Source organism: Felis catus, chromosome B1 (genome assembly GCF_018350175.1).
Source record: "Felis catus isolate Fca126 chromosome B1, F.catus_Fca126_mat1.0, whole genome shotgun sequence".
NCBI lineage: Eukaryota > Metazoa > Chordata > Mammalia > Carnivora > Felidae > Felis > Felis catus.
Window position 1 is genome coordinate 201,566,593 of NC_058371.1, and position 15,587 is coordinate 201,582,179.

General features: G+C 59.4%; 1 protein-coding gene across 2 annotated transcripts in view; it reads left to right on the top strand.

Moving 5' to 3' along the window:
• SORCS2 (sortilin related VPS10 domain containing receptor 2) overlaps positions 1–15,587 on the top strand; it is a 457,690-nt gene that overhangs the window by 393,810 nt on the left and 48,293 nt on the right. For both annotated transcript variants that reach the window (XM_023253426.2, XM_045056642.1), the window contains 3 exons: positions 151–240; positions 7,630–7,809; positions 12,267–12,413. In XM_023253426.2, coding sequence (XP_023109194.2) covers positions 151–240; positions 7,630–7,809; positions 12,267–12,413 — 417 coding nt within the window. The remainder of the gene's footprint in view (positions 1–150; positions 241–7,629; positions 7,810–12,266; positions 12,414–15,587) is intronic.

The following is a 15,587-nucleotide window of genomic DNA, read 5'->3' on the forward strand; positions in this document are numbered from 1 at the left end:
CGAGTCTTTCCATCTCGCGCAGAGCAGGTGTGAGCAAAGTCACGGGGCGTTCTCGCCAGCTGACGTGCGATTTAGAGCGTCCCGCTCGTCCGCCCGTGGCCCGGCTTGACTGCAACGGCTCCCTGGGTTTGTCTTCTTCCGTCCCGTTAGGCCACCGCAACAAACCGGACCAAATATTACGTCTCCTACCGTCGCAACGAGTTTGTCCTGATGAAACTTCCAAAGTACGCGCTGCCACAGGTAAGAGGGGTCCCCCGCGCCCGGCCCCGTGGCCGGGTCCCGACCCGCGCCGCCCCGTCTGCCAGTGCGGCTGTGCCTCCTGCAGCCACTCTCCTCGCACGCTGTCCGCTCCGGCCTCACGTGCGCCCAGCTCCATCCGGTCTTAGGGCTTCTTCCGACCTCAGGGAGCTGGGGGTCCCCCACACCCATCTCCTCCTTTCATCTGGGGTTTGCAGGCACGGGGCAGTTTCTGCTCTACTCACCTCTGCAGTCCAGCCGCCTGGTATGCCTACGGGTGCTCAATTAATGCCACTTCCTTCCCCTTTGCTGGGCAGGCAGGGGGGGGGTGCTGGGGCGGCCTAGACCCTGCCCCCCCAGCCCTGCCTCAGGGCCAGACTCCACCGTGCCCCCCCCCCCCCGCTGGTGGTATTCCCATCCCATTTCAAATCTCTGGTTGACATTCAGAGAGGCTCAGTAACCTGTCTGAGGTCACACAGCTAGTAAGAAACCGAAGCTGGTCTCAACCCAGGTCCCTGTGAGTCTGAGACCAGCCTCATGCCACATCTCCCTCCAGAGGACATCGGATGGCCCGCTTCGCAGACCTCTGTCCTCGGTGCTTATAATTTAGAAGCACAGACTGGAGCAGCCGTTCTCCCACACGTATTTATTGAGCATCAAGTATAAGCTGGGATCTGATGCTACAGCTGTGGAACAGATACCCCAGTTCCTGCTCTCGCGGGGTTTTCAGAGAGGAAACAGGCAAATGTCCAACATAGTTGCAGGCTGTGCTCTGCCCTGTGAGGGAGGGAGAGGCAGAGACAGAGGGTGAGGAAGTGGGGGGACTTCCCTGAGGGGACATTTCCTCTGAAGTCTAAAGGTCGTGGGAAAGCTGCACAGGTGGAGGGCTGGGCTTGTGCAAAGGCCCTGGGGCAGGAGGGAGCCTGGCTGTAAGGCAGAGGATGGTGAGGGGGCCTTTTCAGCCTCTGAGGCTCTTCCTCCCTCCTCCCCCGGGACTGCAGCAGCATCAGAAGCCTCCTGTGTCGTGGCCCTGTGCCCTGGAGTTGGGGAGGGGGACACCAGGCAAGGAGGGGTTAGGTGGATGCCCGGCCCCTCGCTGCTCCCCTGTGACACTGGGACCGTGGGCGGTTTCTGACCCTCTCCGGGGCCGGGGGTGGCTGGACCGGCAGCCAGGCCACGTCTGAAGGAGTTCTCAGCCTACGCCACAAGTCATGACCTCCGTGACCTTGAGCTCTGGCCGCGCCTCCTGGACCTCGGAGTCCTTGCCTGCCCGGGGAGGGGGTGGGGGTGATGAAGTGCGTGTTTCTCAAAGTCGTCGGTGGGATCCTCCTGTCCCCCCGCAGGACCTTAAGGGTAACGTTACCTGCTAGCTTCCTTCTTCCCCATTTCGGTGGGAAAAGGGGGCCGTCGGAAAGAATCGCGAGGCTGTGATGGGAGACACGGCCCTCGCATCCCAAGTGGGCGGCAGAAACGCGACGCGTACATGCCCCCGTGCGATCGGTTTCACGGGGAGACCAGGCGCCCGTTCGCGTCGTGGCTTTTGCACCGGCACGGGCTACGCTGTCTCGGGGCCGTGCCCGGGACCCGGTGACAGGCGGTTGAGGATGATGGGTGAACTGGGTTGCCCTCAGGGAGCACTCCCTGCTCCCCTGGCGCCCCGCGGGGTCAAGACCTCGTATCATCTTGGAGCACTTTGCCCAGACAGACAGCAGGCCTGTTTCCTCTTCACCAAACTCTGGGGTGCAGCCAGACCCCAGGGTTTCCCACCAACAATCTGTAGAACCGGCCAGTGGAGTTTCCTAATCAGATTGTGTTGTTTCATGATGCATTTGTAGCTCCTGTCTGTTTCCTCCCGTCAAACCAACTCCGTTTTTCCGCCCTTTAATTGCTGTAGAAACATCAGGAAGACAATAGAAATTAGGGCAGAGAGGAGGCTCCCTCCCCGGCTACCCAGCCCCTGTGCCAGTCCCCCTTCCCCCGTCCCCGCCCCCATCCCTGTCCCCCATCCTGTCCCCTGTCCCCCATCCCCATCCCGTCCGCCTGGCCCCTGTTTGGTTCTTCTTACAGTCCTTGGCCACATGCCCCAGTGACTTTCGCATAGCTGAATCAGAGCAGGCATTCCGTGTACAGCCGACGTGATATCATGAAAATTTCCCCGGGATGGTGCCGGAGACCCACTGTCAGCGACTGCAGAACGGCCCGTGGAGGAGACCGTACCTCGTTTAAGCCAGATTTCTGTGGTTGGGACCCTCGGTCGTTTCCAACGAGGCGGCAATGCTTACCTATTGTGCCTGCGGGTATGTCTTTATTTTCTCAAGTTCAAGTCTAAGAAGAACTTCTGGACAACGGATTTAAATATTTGTGCAGCTGGGCTGCTTCCTAAAAGGTTCCACCTTGCCACCGGCAAAGTCGGAATAGACCGGTTTCAACAGAGCTCGGCCAGATTTTTCGTGTCGTGTCCCTTCTTTCCACGTCCCTTGTACTTTAAACGGCGTGACTCGTACCACGTGACTCTCCATTCACCTGCCTGCGAAACTACAAAAGACGACCAGGCTTGATTAGGCGTGCCAGCGCCCTGTGCTTCAATTATTTACTTGTAATGATTAAAAAAAAAAAAATACCACCTTCCTTAACAGAAAAAATAAATAGACAAAGGCTGTAAACAGACAAGAGGAGAGAAATCCAAAAGACCATCAGTTATGTGCAGCCTTTCATAAGCATAAAGCAAATGCAAATTTACTTCCAAGTGAAATAGCCTTTTATTTGTAATAACCTTTATAAAATAAAATGAAAGCGTGAAGTGTGAGAACAAAGGCCACGGGGGCTGGGGGAGGGGCCGGAAGCGCCAGCCCTGCGTCTTCCCACTTGGGCGACGGTGGCTCCTGGGGCGTCTCGTGGTGCAGCTGTGTTGGAACTCTGGGGTCTGTTCGGAGGCTTGCAGCGTCCAGGCGACCGTGTGGATAGTGAATCCGGGCTCATTTCTGCAATTTTAGCTCTTCCGTGATAGCAGCCACCCCACCCCGCCCGCCGCAGCCTCGTGGCAGGGCTCGCGTGAGCAGCATGGACACTGGGAGCCAGGATGGCCATGGGACCCCCGTTCTCCAAATCCTGGGGGTCTGTGCTGGGAGTTGGTGGCTGCTTCTCATCACGGAGCTGCAGCATCCTGGTGGGAAGCCGTCACTGCAGCCAGCAGCGGGCCAGAGCCTGCTTCCAGCCCCCACCCTCTTCTGTGTCCCCTCTTGTCCCCTTTTGGGAGCAGAGATTTAGGGACCTACGACACTCACAAGCAACCACACGCCTGTTGGAGTTTAGAAAAGTCACCGTGCATGCCCCAGGGGAATGGCTCAGCCTCACAAAAGATCTGAGAAGAACTAAACTTTTTAGCTCCGACGGATCCCTGGTACAGAAACGGAAAACCAAACGCAAGGAAGGGAGAGAATCTGGTTTCCAGAGTTAGCACATTATTAGTTTCCAGTGTCCAGTTTTCAACAACAACAAATTACAAGGCATAAAAAACGTACGATCCGATCAAAGGAGAAAGCGACAGAAGCTGTCCCTGAGACTACCAGGTGGCAAACCTACCGGACAAAGACTTTAATACAATTGTCCCAAAGACGCTCAAAGAGAGGGAAACCATGAAGCGGGTCAAGGAAACAATGTAAAAATGAGCAAAATAGAAATAACCAAGAAATAGAAAACAGGAAAAGGAACCAAAAATAAGTTCTGTGGCTAGGAGGGACAACATTGGAAATGCAAAATTCACGAGGTGGCTTGGAGGGAGGTTTGAACAGACGGAAGGAAGACTCCCAGGTAGGACCGTTGACGTGACGGAGTCTGAGGGAGAGGGAGGAAGATGGGTTGAGGAAAGGCACACCAGTGGGACAGCAGCAAGTGACCAATGTATGTGTGTGGGTGTCCCAGAAGGACAGGGGACCGAGAGGGGGCAGGGAAGCCATTTAAAGAAACACTACAGGCATATATGCTGTTTCTACCTTCTGGCCTCCCCAGTCCCTGTTTCCACGACAGTCTTGCCTCTTTGTCCCTCCAGGTAACAGGGTATAACTCGTAGAGACTTCTCAGTATCCATTCTTCCCCTGAGCCTCTGCTTTAACGACCCCCCACTTTTAGCTGGTACATTGCTTCCCAGCACAAGACCACATTTCCCAGCTCCCTTGCAGCGAACACGTGGTCACGTCTCTAACGTCTGGCCGCCACATACGGAAGTGGGGTTGCCGTGGGAGACTTCTCAGAGCCTCCCTCTAAAGGCAAGCCTCCGTCTCCCTCTTTCCTTCCTCCTTCCTGCTGCTCACACGTCAGCATGATGGCCGCAACTCTGACCATCATCGTGAACCATGAGGACGAGGGCCATGTCGTGGGACAGCAGGATGATGACCCAGGAGGAGCCTCTGTCCCTGGTGACATGTTAGAACTTCCATACCAGACCGTGCACCTGCAGACTTTTTTACATGGGGGAGGAAGGAGCTGGCTTGTTTGAACCAACTTTTCTTTTCTAGTTCCTGTCACATGCAACCAAACCTAATTCTACCCGGTAACAAATATTGGCGACTTTGGTATTTCCTTCCACGTCTCTCTCCAGGCCGTACAAATACAGAGACAGACACATCTACATGTATCTACAAATACGTCTACAGACATGTGTACATAGATCTGATTGTTTTTCGCGTCCTTTGTTTGAAAATGGAGTCAACACATGTCTCTCTGGCTTCTAACTTTTCTTTTCAGAGATAGAATAACATAAATCCAGATGTGAGCAAACACTGCATGTTTTTTTTATCTCTTCTCTCTGGTCTTTTGTCATGGTCTCTAATCAGCAAAGATTTTTTTTTTTAATTTTTTTTTCAACGTTTTTATTTATTTTTGGGACAGAGAGAGACAGAGCATGAACGGGGAGGGGCTGAGAGAGAGGGAGACACAAAATCGGAAACAGGCTCCAGGCTCCGAGCCATCAGCCCAGAGTCTGACGCGGGGCTCGAACTCACGGACCGCGAGATCGTGACCTGGCTGAAGTCGGACGCTTAACCGACTGTGCCACCCAGGCGCCCCAACAAAGATTTTTTTAAAAGACCATTCTCAATATCGGCATGCATGGCGTGAAATGGGCATCCTTTTAGCCAGGCCGGTGGGGAAGGAATTCGTATGAACTCTCAGACCGTCATGGAACATGTGTAAGAGCTTTAAAAACGTTCCTACTCTCCAATGCAACAATTTCCCCTTAGAATTTATGTTCAGGATGTGATCCGAGAGGCGGAGACCTATGTCTAGGGATGTTCACGACTGTCCTGCACATAATGTTGGAGACGCCAATGGCTCGCCAGTGGGGAAATGCTTCGGTGAAACATGGTACGCCCACAATGATGATAATATGCCGTCATCAAAAAGTGTGTATGCTTAATTCGAATGACGGAGGGAAATCTCCCCGTATAAGGTGGAAGAGAGAGCTGCACGCTGTACGTGGGAAGAAAAACCTATGAATCACACGTGGGAAAAGGCCCGAAAGTGAACGTTTTTATTTTTATTTAAAAATTTTTGTAAATGTTTATTTTTGAGAGAGAGACAGACGGAGTGTGAGCTGGGGAAGGGCAGAGAGAGGGAGACTCAGAATCCGAAGCGGGCTCCAGGCTCCGAGCCGTCAGCCCAGAGCCCGACGCGGGACTCGAACTCACAAACTGCGAGATCATGACCCGAGCCGAAGTCGGACGCTCAACCGACTGAGCCCCCCAGGCGCCCCAAAGTGAACATTTTTAAATGGTGGGATCAGGTCTCTCTAGGGACGGCATTGCTGGCAACTTCTGGCCACTTCCTACGTTTTTCTTTGTTTCCCAGATCATAGTAAGCATTCCCCCAATGCGCTTACCCAGGTGCAGAGGAGACGAGGTTGGGATTAATGCCACAGCAGATGTCGGTCACTTACCACGTGATCGCCACCGGCACCTCCTGAGCACGGCCCAGCAGCGCTGGCCCGTGGAACACCTTCCCCACTGGGGCGGCGGATTGCGCAAACCCCGTGGACACAGTGCCGCTCGGCCTGTGGCCGCGAGCTGACAGATAGGGGAAGGGAGGCAGGAGACGGGAGCAGTGGTCCACTTGCTTGTAGTGCCGGGTCCTGCGTGTGTCCGTCCCTGTGCCCCGCCACCCTACTGTCCCATGTCATGGATGCTCCCTGCCTGGTGACGAAATTCTTGGTTCCAGTCATTTCCGCATGTTAGATTTCCGGTGTAGACAAAGGGCCCCAGCTCATGCTGCCGGGGACCTCCCGATGCTTCACAGCGCTGCCTCCCCTTTCTGCAAAGCCCCTTCTCGGGGGCTGCGCGGGGAGGGCAGGCAGGGGGCCATCAGCCCTGCGTCCTACCCCGGGCGGCCAGATCTTGTCTCTCACTGGAGGCCACGTCCCGTGGACGAACAGGGACTCCCCCGTTCTTAGAGAAACCAGCTTCCTCTGTCTAGGCCGGCCCTGATAGCAGATGAGAAGGCGTAGAGAAGTGTGTACCCCCAAACTGGGCGGGGGTGGAGGGGTCGGCCTCGCCTCTGCAGGAGCTGGCTGGCCTCACCCGGCCTCATCCGCCCGTCGGCAGAGCCGGGCAGCCGCACTGCCAGCAGGGTGATGAAAGTCAGAGTGATAGAAGGGAAGGAACGGCACCCGCCGGGGAGTAAAAGCTTGTTATGGTTTTGAAATGGCCCTTTTCACGGGGCTCCCGCGCAGGACTGGGCGCTGGCCGGGAGAGAAAAGAAAAGAGGAGCCAAGGGTGGCCCTGGGTCCCTTTCTCTTCCTTCTTACGTCAGTGGGTTTTGTTTTGCTTCCGAATTGTAAAACCTGGAGCTGAGCCTCGAGAGGACTGGGGAGTGACTTAACCCAGTCCTCCCACCGCGGGGGGAGTGTTCCCGAGGGCAGAGCCCGCCCGCGGCTCCCCGCTGAGCCCGAGTGCCTGGACCAGCACCTTATGGCCCTTATGAACATGTGCTGAGTGAAGGAACCAACGGATGACTGGTCCGACCCTCAGGATGGGCCTGGGGGAGGGGAGACCAATCCCCTGCCTCGCAGAGGTGACCCCTCGGGGTGCTTCCTGACGTCTGGGGGTGCACGGCGTGCATGGCAGGGAGAGACGGGTAGATAGCCCCCCTGTGGGCATCCCTCCCACGAGCCAGTCCGGAAGGCTGGAACGTCACCCCCATTTTGCAGGTGGGAAGACGGAGACCCGGGGGCGGACCAAGGTCACAGAGCTGAGGGCAGCAGCAGGTTGGAGGCCTAGGTCGGCATGGCTCCCAGAGAGCCATGTCCGGCACCCCAGGCCTGCCCGGTCCCTCAGGCTCACTCCCCCACACCCACCTCCCCTCTGCACCGCTGACCTGCGCTCTCCCCCGCCGCGTCCCCAGGATCTGCAGATCATCAGCACGGACGAGAGCCAGGTGTTTGTGGCCGTGCAGGAGTGGCACCAGACGGACACCTACAACCTGTACCAGTCGGACACGCGCGGCGTGCACTACTCGCTCGTCCTGGAGGACGTGCGCAGCTCCCGGCAGGCCGAGGACAGCGTGCTCATCGACATCCTCGAGGTGGGCGCCAGGGCAGGACCCGGGGACGCCAGGTGCTAGTTGTCACCCCATCCTCGTTCCCTCCCCTTCCCTCCCCTCCCCTCCCCTCGCCTCGCCTCCTCTCCCATCCTCTTCCCTCCCCTCCCCTCCCCTCCCCTTCTCTCTCCTCCACTCCTCCTCTACTCCCCTCCCCTCCCCTTCTCTCTCCTCCACTCCTCCTCTACTCCCCTCCCCTCCTCTCCCCTCCCCTCCCCTCCTCTCCCCTCCCCTCCCCTTCTCTTCCCTCCCCTCCCCTCTTTTTCCTCCCCTCCCCTCCCCTCCCGTCTCCTCCACTCCTCTTCCCTCCTCTCCCCTACCTTCCCCTCCAACTCCCCTCCCTCCTCTCCTCTCCACTTCCCTCCCCTCCTCTCCCCTCCCCTTCTCTCCCCCCTCTCCTCTCCACTTCTCTCCCCTTCCCTCCCCTCCCCTTCCCTCCCCTCCCCTCCCCTCTCTTCTCTCCTCCCCTCCCCTCCTCTCCCCTCCCCTCCTCTCCCCTCCCCTCTCTTCCTCTCCCCTTCTCTCTTCTCCCCTCCCCTCTCTTCCTCTCCCCTCCCCCTCTCCTCTCCCCTCCCCTCCTCTCTCCTCCCCTCCCCTCCACTCCGCCCCCCTCCCCCTCTCTTCTCTCCTCCCCTCCCCTCCTCTCATCTCCCCTCCTCTCCCCTCCCCTCTCTTTCTCTCCCCTTCCCCTCCCCCTCTCCTCTCCCCTCCCTCTCCCCTCTCCCCTCCCCTCCCTCCCCTCATCTCCCCTCCCCTCTTTTTCCCTCCTACTCCCACCCCATCACTAATGCTCTATCTCAGGTTATCTGCAAAATGTAAAGCACCAGATATTTGAGGCTTCGCAGGCCAGGAAGATGCTACGTAGGTGCGTTTAGAGCAGGAGACAGACTTACTCTTTCTGATGAAATTAAAAATCCAAAAATGGGGTGTGACTTCTTTGTAATACAGGTCTCCTAACAGAGAAGAAGGATGCTTTGGGGAGGGATATTTTGCGGATTGGGGAACAGCGTTCGAGGTTCTCATCACGGACGCAATCGCAGGCCGCCGGCTGTAAAGCCATTCCCTGCATGCGCCCATGCAGGGCGGGGTTTGGCCTGAGGGACAGAGCCTGGGACTCCTGCTCCATCTCAGCCCCCGAGCGTCCCGCCTCCCTGCCTCTCCCCCTGTGCACTCCCTGGGGTCTCTCCTCAGCTGTCTCCCCCTGCACTTGCTGTCCCCTGACACCGAGGCCGATCGGAGGCTCTGAGCGGGGGCTCCTGGCTCCCACGCGGGGGGGCCTCAACCCTGCACTATCTCATTCTGTGCCTGGATGCCACAGACGTCAGTCACGCTGTTCCCCGCCTGGACGGCCTCTCACGGCCGGTCCCCTCCTCTGCTCTAGTCCACACCGGAGCTGGGCAGGGGCCACTCAGCCCATTTCCAGGTCAGGAGCCCGAAGCTCAGAGAAGGTCAGCGACCTGCCCGCACAGACCCGGGAATCAGCAAGGAATCCGGAACCAGCCCGGGCCTGTCCACCCCACGCTTGGCTCCAAACTCCTAGCTAGCACGCCCTTGCTCCGTCTTTCACCTTCTCGCTCTCCCTCCTTTCCTTGCCCTCGGGGAGCCCCCGCCCGTGAGAAAGTGCCCCAATTACAGTAACTGCTGGACGGTGGGCCTGCCAGGCCTGCCGGGCTGAGGGCGTCCCCGCTGCGAGCCAGCAAGCCAGCGGGAGCCTGGGGCAGGCAGTGGGGTTTCTCGGCCTGGGAACTGGCCTCCCAGAGAGACCCAAGGCTCAGCATTCACCTCTGAGCTGTTAGCAAGCAGCACGGAACCATTTTCCCCGAGAATGACTGTAATCATTCGTCAGGGTTCACATCCCCGCTAGAGGACTCAGAGGAACACAGCCCCAGGCCCACTGCCATTCGCTAGAAGCTACTTGTAGGAGCCCCCCCCCCAGACCCCTCCCCTGCAGAGCCTCCGGGGAGGCCGCTGGGCGCCCCCCGGACCCGGTTCTGCAAGGTGTCTTCACAACTGCTGCACATCCCAGCCGGCTGGGGGAGAGAGCACGAGTGACGGTGGCAGGGGGAGGGCGACCAGGGCCAGGGGGCCGCAGACAGGGGCACGTTCCACGGCCTGTCCCGTCCCAAGGTGTCTCTGTGCTGGGCTAGGAACGGGGTTCAGGGGATCCCAGTCTTGTCCCTGTCCCTGAAGAGCCCTGCCCATAGTTGGGGGGGCAGCCATTTGTAGCGGGCTGAATGGGGACCCCAAAACTATACGGCCATGTCAGTCCCCGGAACGTGTGACCGAGACCCCATCTAGAAAAGGCGTCTTTGCGGCTGTCATTGAGTGAAGGCCCTTGAGACGAGACCACACTGGATTGTCCAGCTGGGCCCCAGATCCGGTGACGAATGTCCTTTGGGGACAGAAGAGGAGATACGGGCCCAGAAAGGCGGCAACGTGAAGACAGGGGAGAGGTTGAAGAGATGTGGACACAAGCCCGGGGCACCGGGAGCCACCAGAAGCTGGAAGGGACAAGGGAGGGTCCTCCCCTGGAGGCTCTGGAGGGAGCGCAGCCCCTCCCACACCTCGGTTTTGGGCTTCCGGCTTCCAGACAGTGGGGGAACAGATTTCTGTTAGGTTAAGCCCCCCTGTTTGTGGTGGGTCCTTACAGCCACCCCGGGAGTGAGTCGTTCCCGGAAGAGGGCGCAGGTGTGGACACGTCGCCTTTGGGAGCCGGTGCTGGTCTGCTCGGACCCAGCCTGGGGCGGGCCCGGCCCGGCCCTGCCATCTGCCGTCTCGGGGACGTGAGGTTTCTGTGCTGTTTACTGCTGGGCATTCTCGTGGAGACCAGCAGGATAGGACAAAGAGATTCCAGAATGAAGCAAGCCAGCGCTGGCCAGGTCCGCGTGCGATCTGCCCTCAGGGTGTTGGGGGAGGCCTCTGCACGCAGCACTGGGCCTCCGGGAGGCAGAGAGCCGGCACCGTGTGCGGGAGAAGGGGCTGTGGTCCGCACGCCCTGGGCCCCCGCTGCAGGAGGGCCGGCTCCGAAGCTTCGTCTGTGGAACGAGGGCCGGACACCCGTCCCGCCACGAGCAGCGGACGCGCAAGGCACAGGGGCAGTTAAGGTTGGTGGGGCTGAAATCACAAGGGTCCCCGAAGAGGGGGCAGGGAAGAGGAGGGTCAGAGAGACCCGTGTGATCGTGGGCGCAGGCCGCAGGGACGCCGCACCGCCAGCTCTGGAGGCGGAGAGCAGGGACGTCCGGAAGCGGGAAAAGCCCGGACACGATTCTCGATTCTCACCCGGAGCCTCCGGGAGGAGCCGGCCCGGCCACACCGCCACCTTGACGTTAGCCCAGGGAGACGCGTGTTGGACTTCCGACCTCCACAACGGAGACCTGATGAAGTTATTTCGAGCCCCTCAGCCTGTGTCGCTCTCACAGCAGGGGCGGGAGGTGCATCCGCCACTCGCTCGTCTGTCGTTCCTCCTGTGTTCTCCCCACGCGTGGGGCACCTGGTGGGCCTGTGCGCTGGGATGGGGGAGCGCCGACCCTGGGGATTGTGGGGGGTTCACACCGAGCTCCCGCCACAGACAAGACGCGCACTAACTGTGTGTCGTGACTGCAACATAAATGTATTCCTCGGCCTCCCCCAGGCTCCGTTTTCTCAGGCTTGCCTTGAGAAAGACCAATGTCCCGCACACGTATGGGCAGAAACAGCCCCAGGCACACGGGAGGCTCCAAGAAACCCCGCAGGGCTGGGGTGTGGGGGTCTCTGTAGCCGTGGGCCGAGACCCCGTGTGCAAGGAACTTTTGGGGAGAGACCGTCTCTGTGCGGCCAAGAGACTGACTGTAGGCGATTACTGATATTTGACGTTCCTTGTGGGCCAAATCAGTAGCCGACTGTTGGGTGTGTCTGGGCCAGTGCATGGGCTCTCTGGAGACTCTGAGAAAAGGGACAAGGGGAACTGGAGCCCCTGGCCGGGGCGGGAGGGCTGAGCACAGACCCCCATCCTCACTCCCTGGCATTTCCGTGTGGGGCTGAGCGGAGGGAGGCCGGGGGAATGCCCAGAGCAGGGGCATTGGCCCAGGCCCTGCGGGTCCAGTGGGAGAGAGGCAGGGGCTCCGAATGAGGAGCTCTGGGGTGGAGATGGGGTGACAGTGACACACAGGCGTGGTAGGACCCAAGCTCTGCTCACTGTCTGATGGCTGGTGTCCAGGGCTGGGGAGCAGCCAGGCTTTGGGGTCGGACAGAACTGGCTTCCGGTCGAAGCTCGGGCCACGGTCTTGGGTCCTTGCCCCCTGGGCCCCCCTCACCTCCGGAGCGTGCCCGGTCAGCCTCAGCTCTGGGTGAGAAGTGAGGCCCCGCGGGCAGAGCTCTCGGCGAGAGGCTGGCTCACGGTGGACGCTCTGTTGTCAGAGGGCTCCGGGCAGGTGTTCATGACTTTTCTCGTTTTGCTGTCCCAGGTCCGAGGGGTGAAAGGAGTCTTCCTGGCAAACCAAAAAACCAATGGGAAGGTGGTGACACTTATAACCTACAACAAGGGCCGCGACTGGGACCGCTTGAGGCCACCCAGCACGGACATGAACGGAAAACCAACCAACTGTGAGCCTGTGAGTCCCTCTCCCGTCCCACACCCTCCTCAGGGTGGGCACAAGTCGTCCCTGAAGGGGCCCTGGGCGTCCCGGGGAGGGACCCGTTCAAGAGACGGGAATCACGGGCTTCTCTGGGCATCGCGGAGAGGGGCCAGGGGAGCCCCTTGCTTTACTGGAGGCTTAGCTGGAGGTCGGAGAGGGAAGATGCATCAGTCAGCACTTAGTGCCACACAGCTGTGTAACAAGCGGCCAGCGACAATCCTGCATTCTTCAGCTCCGGCTGGGCTCAGCCACGCGCTCTGTGCACCTTGGCAGGGCGCCCTCACAAATGTGGGGGTTGGTTGATTTCAGGGGTGGTCTGCTCCCTGTATCTGGCCTCCTCCTCCCGGGACCGGCCCCGGCACACTCTCATGGCCGTGGCCAAGGTGCAGGAAAGTGAGCAGACACCTCCTGAGTAGACAGGCCGGCACGTAGGACCGGGGAGCGCACCCCCGGTGGGGGTGGGCCGGGGCCACCGCCCAGATGTCGTGAGCTCCAGCCCGGTCCTGCTGTCCCAGGGGTGCCCGTCCCGTGAATGCCAGCGGAGGCTGTCCCGCTTGGCCACCGGGAGATGCGGGCAGCACGCAGGCCCGTGTCTGTGAGGCTGGACAGATGGTGTGCTACGGGGGCCTGGCCTGAGAGACGGGCTGCTGAGCACCCGGCAGACTTGCCTCTCCTCGCTCCCTGGGGAGCTCACCACCGCCACCCGCACCCGGGCCTTCCCCAGCGGGGGAGTGGGGGGCGGTCTGGAGTTAGAGCAGCACAGGGCTGCAGCCTCCGGCCAGGTGCCTCTGTCAGTCGGTGCCTCTGTTGAAAAAGGAAACAAGATGATAAAAATCGGTGCCTGGGCCTCGTGGGGAGGACGAGAGAGAACAATGCACGGTCTCTGGTGGGGAGCAGGCTGGAGAGGCAGAGCACATCCCATTCTTTTCGGACTGCCCCCCTTCCCACGCCGTCCTGTAGCCTGGAATGCCTTCTTCCTTTTCTTCGTCCAGCAAACCCTACTGACACTTGAAAACCCTGCCCGGATACTCCCTCCACTGAGAAGCCTCCACTGGGCATACTTGCTCCTCTGTCTTCCCCTGGCCCTGACTGTAGGTCCTTTGCAGGTAGGGACTGCGCTCCGGGGGTGCCCGAGCCCTTCTGTAGCTCTGTTCTCTCTGCACAGAATGACAGTGTCTATCTTACAAGGATATTCTTTCAACAAAGATAGACGGGTACCTACTATGTGTAAGATGCATTTCTGGGTATTTGATGATTATTCTTTTTTAAAGAGAGAGAGAGAGCATAAGCAGGGGAGAGGAGCAGAGGCACAGAGAGAGAGAGAAAGACAGAGAAAGAGAGAAGGAATCTTAAGAAGGCTCCGTATTCGGCACAGAGCCCCCAGCACTGCGGGGCTCTGTCCCATGACCCTGGGATCATGACCTGAGCTGAAATCAAGAGTCAGACGCTCAAACCGACTGAGCCACCCTGGCGCCCCTGTTCTGTTTAGAAGACATCAACACCCCAAACGCATCCTGTCCAGATCTCTGCAGGGCCTCTGAATATGGTAGGCCCCCGCCCCACCGGCCACGGTGTGGACACAGCCCAGGCAGAATCGGTTCCTTCCTCTACCTGGGGACGCTGACTCCCGAGGTCCCCCGGGGCAGCAGTCTCAGCCTGGCGGGGACGTCTCGTGAGCCCAGGCCTGGGCTGCCCTTCACCTCCTGCGCTCAGCCCCCAACGACGCCCTCCCCGCTGACACGGGAGCAGAATAGCCCCTGGGACCCGTGTGGAAGATGCAGTCCCTGCCGCTTGTGCAAACTCTTCTGAGACAGGATTGCCGTGAAGGGCTCATTTCTGTGTTGTCATCATCAGCACAGTTAAGCCATATTAATCCGTCAAAGCAAGTTTTTGCCAAGAATACAGTCTCGTCTGCGGCTGCGCAGAGCGGCCAGGAGATCACCTTCGTGAGATGTGTGAACAGAGGGACGAGGAACAGCCGTAACCGTATCACCCAGAAATAGCAGTAACCGGGCATTTTCCCTGACAATCTTAGCGTAGATGCCGTGAAAGAGTCATCGTACGGACCCTGACACATGTCTGATTTGTCCTAACTCTGGGTCACTAGCCCTTCCCCCCTCCCCCCCCGGGGCCATCCCAGGGCTCCGCGGGGACGGTTTCCCTGCCGGGACGGGGACGCCTTACGCAGAGGGATGGCACGATGAGATCTGTTTCCAGAGAACGCCTATTTGGAGGAGTTTTGAATCTGTTCACACCTTAATTCAGAATGAAAGCCTAGTAGGTTTGCAGCCCTTCTCAGACCTGGGGCTGAGTCACGAAAGGGGCTGAGTCACGAAAGGCGCTGAGAATGGGGAGACGGGGGTCCCCATGGGCCTCCCTGCATGGCCCGCCTCACACCCACCCAAGCCCCCGCGGGCCCCCGGGCCCACCTCCCCCAGGATGGGACATTCAGCAGAACGGGACTCCTGTGACACCAGCCTCCCCTTGGAGTCTCCCGCCCCGGCCCGCCTCTGACCTCAGGGTGTCTGAGCACCCCGGGGTCAGCCCCCTACGGTTCTGCCTCGCCCTGCCCACCCAGCCCTCCATCACCTCAGTCCAGACGCGGCTGGAGGGCTGTCGTAAGGCCTTGTCTCGAGCTGTCGGACACGAGCAGACACACAGCAGCTCCAGGACCAGCTGAAAGACATTCGTCAGCAGGCCCTCCGGGGCTCCGAAGGGGACCCCAGCTCTGCCTGCACCTGCCAGCATCCTATGGGCCACAGCTGACCGCACGGAACCCCGAGGAGTGTCCCCCTTTAGGCCCAGACAAGTACCCAGCCTCCAGGATAGTCCGCTGGCGGGCGGGAGGGAGAGGCAGCCGGCTTCTCCGAGACGGTGCCTCTGCCATGCTCTGCTCCCTGCACACGGTGATATTGTGTGCACAGTGCCTCGGGGGACGTGGGCAGGCCTGGTGGCAGCCCGGGGAGGCCCTCCTGGCCCACCAGGGAACCTCGGGCTACTTCCCCTTCTCTGCCACGTCCCTGGTGAGGCTCCTTTTTCTTCTTCTTTTTTTTAATTTAATTTTATTATTATTAGTATTATTTCTTTTTACGTTACATCCCAGTTAGCATATAGTGCAATAATGATTTCAGGAGCAGAACCCAACGATTC